Consider the following 4,305-nt stretch of genomic DNA (forward strand, 5'->3'; position numbering starts at 1 on the left):
CCGAGTCAGTAAGTTACATGGACATAAACTACCCAACACCAGTTATCAAGCAGCAATGGGGAACAAACTTAAACAAGCATAAAAACACAAATAGATATATAATTTTTTAAATTCTAAATGAGTAACAAAGATGTACAGGTGTCAATTCATTACAGCTGTTTCAAGTGACTCCTTTAATTGAGTAATGAAAACATTACATCGTTTGAAAGAAACCTTTCTCGTCAGATAACCGCATAGACTTCAAACATAAACGATGGAACCATTTCCTTAACATATTTACATCAATAATGGAACTCAAAATATTTACATTGTCTCTTTTGTCATCTCGAAGGCCAGTGAGGCGGTACTGGCAATGGCCACGCTCAAAATGGTGTATTTTATGTGCCACCCACACAAGAGCCAGTCCAGGGGCACTGGCAACGATCTCGCTCGAAAATCCTACGAAGGCCAGTCAGGCGGTACTAGCAGAATAGTGGGGGTCAGGATAAAAAGATAGTGACCTAGTTATTTACACTTAGAAGACTTTATGCAAAATGTAGTCTTCAACCATTTAGAATCAAATCCATTGGGAGGTGTCAACTGTATTCCAGTTAATGGTGATAAATCAATTAATGTCAGACAATCTACTAGACTCTCAATGTACTGGAACCATATATCTAGCGTTATCTACACAAAAAGGTAAGCATAGGGTTAGTAGTAAGGGAATGCCTGATGGAGAAAGGGTGATAATTGGAAGAAAGAAGGATAGGAATGGCCAATACTTATTTTGATTATGATATCAAATGGGAAATTAATGAAAAACCAAAGGGATAAGTAATATAAACTTCACGGGTGGAATTTAGAATTAAAGGATAAGAGAATTTAGAATTGAAATTATAGTAGACTTGACAAGGTATGCATTATTTTCTAAACTCATTCTGCTACAGATATGACAAAAGAAACAATGTAAATATTTTGAGTTCCATTATTGATGTGAATATGTTAAGGAAATGGTTGTATCGGCTATGTTTGAAGTCTATGCAGTTATCTAACGTGAAAGGTTTCTTTCAAACGATGTAATGTTTTCATTAATCAATTAAAGGAGTCACTTGAAACAGCTGTAATGAATTGACACCTGTACATCTTTGTTACTCATTTATATTTTATTCATCTATCTTGGAATCTGCACTTTCGAAATACTATAGAAAGTACCTTTTAAAAAGTACATGTCTGAATTACCAAGTGCGCATATCTTCACTTCGCTGGGTTGCATTGTCTGCACACATGGTAGGAATATCAGGTACAAACACCCCTGCACAGAGTCTTGTTATTCAATTAATGTTGTTTAGGTGTGTCTCAATTTAAGTACCTAATTCAACAGAATCTTAATTATATTTTAATTATTTTATTATGTTCTTAATTATTTTCAAAATCAATTAAAATAAAAAGATGTATTTCAACAAATATAATAACAAAAGTGTTAAAGTATTATTACTTTTAAAAATGTTGCATGTTCTTTTTGTTGGGTGGGGTTTATGTTAGGTTGTTACCATTCTAAAGTGTTTATATTTTCTCTTAGGTTTATTCTAGCTACAGAATTCTCTTGGCTGCTCATAAACAGAAAAAACAGATTGGTGCAATAAACATTGGCCCTATACGTGGTGAACATTATCTCGACTTCCACATAAAAGCTAAGTGTGGTGATGTATTCTTACTTCTTGGATAGTATTTCAATAATTCAAAGAGGATATTGATATTTAAGTAACTGATTTTTTTTTAAATTATGAACTGTATACTTGTATATTTTTAAAAAATGTTTTCTCAATTAGTGAAAGTACCTATCCTAACATGATATTATTAATGAAATAATAATAATGTTAATGATGATCATTTAACCAGGAATTCGTCATTATATACAGAGTACATCACAAAATCAGATGTTGGCAGGGTATATATAAAAATATACAGGTGGTAGAGTGTTTTGTGCAAGGAGATGTTTATTAAAACTGCCAGGATTGAAATGGAAGTATAGCTTAGAGAAATTCCAGCTTTAGCATTTAAACTGGCCATATCTGGCCCAAATATTCTGCCTGTTTTATGTTCAAACTGGCCAGATCCAGCCCCTCACACTTATGTTACAATGTAATTTTAGAAATAAACATTTACATCATTGAAACCTTGAAGCTACAAGATGATGCATGATTAACTCAAAAGACTGTGAATTAATAAGCATTACATCAACAGAATAATCTGAATGCTAAAGGGTTGAATACTATATAACACCAGGAAAGAAAAAAAGAATGAAACTATTTACAAATTAAAACAGAAAAATATAGCATTAAAGTAAAGCTGAAAGCAAGAAATCCACACAGGTTATTCTAAGGACACATCTATAGAAAATAAAACAAAAGTTAAAAACTGTAATGTAACCCTTTTGATAGCAACCCACCCTATAGTGTCCCTTATTCAATGATACTCCTTGTAAAACCTTGCATCAGAATTTCATATTAATTTATGTTCGAAACACTGGTTTAATGCTGATGAAGATATTTTGTTAAATTCTTCATTATTTTCAAAAGTAAGTGAAACAAAGGCAATGTATTTCAAGAGGATTGTGGTGACAAAAGGGTTAAAGAGAAATCCTTGTAAAAATACAAATAAAATGATTTCATAGTAAGTACCTCAATAGAATACATAATATATAAATTTGACTCTTTGAAAAGCAGGCATCTGTTGTTAACAGCCAGAAACTGGAAGATTGAATATGAAGAACTTAACAGTTGTAACTCATACTAATGATGGCATTTATGGTGCTACAAAGAAACAAAAAGAAAAAAATGAACATATCTGAAAGGAAATTTATATGTCGAATATTTGAAGAATTTGCTGAAATAGATGACTATTTATTAAGTTTTCAAAATAGGTAATGTTTACATATGTATATAGACAGAACCATTGAGCTGTGTCTCTCAGACTAAAATCTCAGGAACTATAAAATGGAAGTTATAATATTCTGTCTCTTATTCTCTGTATCAAAACTATTAAATCTAATCTAAATATCTGTTGGTTCTTATATTCTTTGTTATTGGAGTGTTACATGATTAATTCTTCTTTGAAATGATCTCTTAGTTCTAATATATATGGAAAGTTTAACAGTTTGAATCTTAACCTCATCCTTCCAAGAAGTTTTCAGTTCCATTAAAATTCATCATTATTTAACAAACTTTTGGAAATTTGGTGGGAAGATTCCTTAGACATTATTGCATAAATATACAAAGTCTCAATCAAATTTAATGTAAGTCTTGTGGACAAGATATGATAAGACAAGTATCTAAAATCCTTCAAAATATTCTGTTGTAACAATGAAAACTGTAAACTTGTTACTTCATATGTATTAGAATGTTTATGTGATGCAGACTACACTTGGAATTTCTTTTGAATAAAAAAGAATTGTAAATGAATCTGTTGAATTTGTTCATTGTTTAATCCATCTTTTCTTGTGAGATTTGTCCATCACTGTCATTTTATCAACTACCACCACCACCACCACCACCACCACTATCACCATCACTACCATCAGAGCTATCACTACCACTGCCACCACCATTACCATTACCAACAATACCACCACCACAATTATCACCACTTCCACTACCACCTCCACCACTACAATTACCACCACCATCACTACTACTACCACCATTATCATCACTATTACCTCTGTTGCCAATATTTTGTATGTTTTCAAAGCAGTGAGCTGGCAGAACTGTTAGCATGCCAGGCAAAATACTTAGACACATTTCAGCCGTCTTTACATTCTTAGTTCAATTTTCACCAAGTCAGTTTTGCCTTTCATCCTTACAGGGTCAATGAAATAAGTACCAGTTGAACACTGGAGTCAATGTAATTGACTTATCCCTGCCTCTAAAATTGCTGACATTGTGCCAAAATTTGAAATCAGTATTTTGTATGTCTTAAATTGCAGTTTATGTATTTATTGGAAGAATTTGTAAATTAGTTTCTTTCCTACCTTAATGCTCTTTTCCTGGATACCATAGACTTCTAGATTTCATCTCTTCTCTTCATTGGTTCTTAATCTCTACCATCACCCAATGAAACCTGCATTCATCTATTCACAAACAGGGGATACTGACGATACTTGCTTAGGAACCGCATGGTTCCGGGTTCAGTCCCACTGCGTGGCACCTTGGGCAAGTGTCTTCTACTATAGCCTTGGGCCGACCAAAGCCTTGTGAGTGGATTTGGTAGACAGAAACTGAAAGAAGCCCATCGTATATATGTATATATATATATATATATATATAT

The 4,305-nt window shown here is 32.7% G+C and overlaps 1 protein-coding gene across 1 annotated transcript in view; it reads left to right on the plus strand.

Annotated features, from left to right (window-relative positions):
• The window catches only part of LOC106870039 (NAD-dependent protein lipoamidase sirtuin-4, mitochondrial), a 32,053-nt gene extending 29,013 nt beyond the window's left edge, over positions 1-3,040 (plus strand). The window contains exon 3 of the mRNA XM_052970728.1: positions 1,559-3,040. Within this exon, the coding sequence (XP_052826688.1) occupies positions 1,559-1,705 (147 nt within the window). The 3' untranslated portion in view covers positions 1,706-3,040. The remainder of the gene's footprint in view (positions 1-1,558) is intronic.
• The last annotated feature ends 1,265 nt before the right edge of the window (positions 3,041-4,305 follow it).

This window comes from Octopus bimaculoides, chromosome 9, assembly GCF_001194135.2.
Source record: "Octopus bimaculoides isolate UCB-OBI-ISO-001 chromosome 9, ASM119413v2, whole genome shotgun sequence".
In the NCBI taxonomy this organism is placed as follows: Eukaryota; Metazoa; Mollusca; class Cephalopoda; order Octopoda; family Octopodidae; genus Octopus; species Octopus bimaculoides.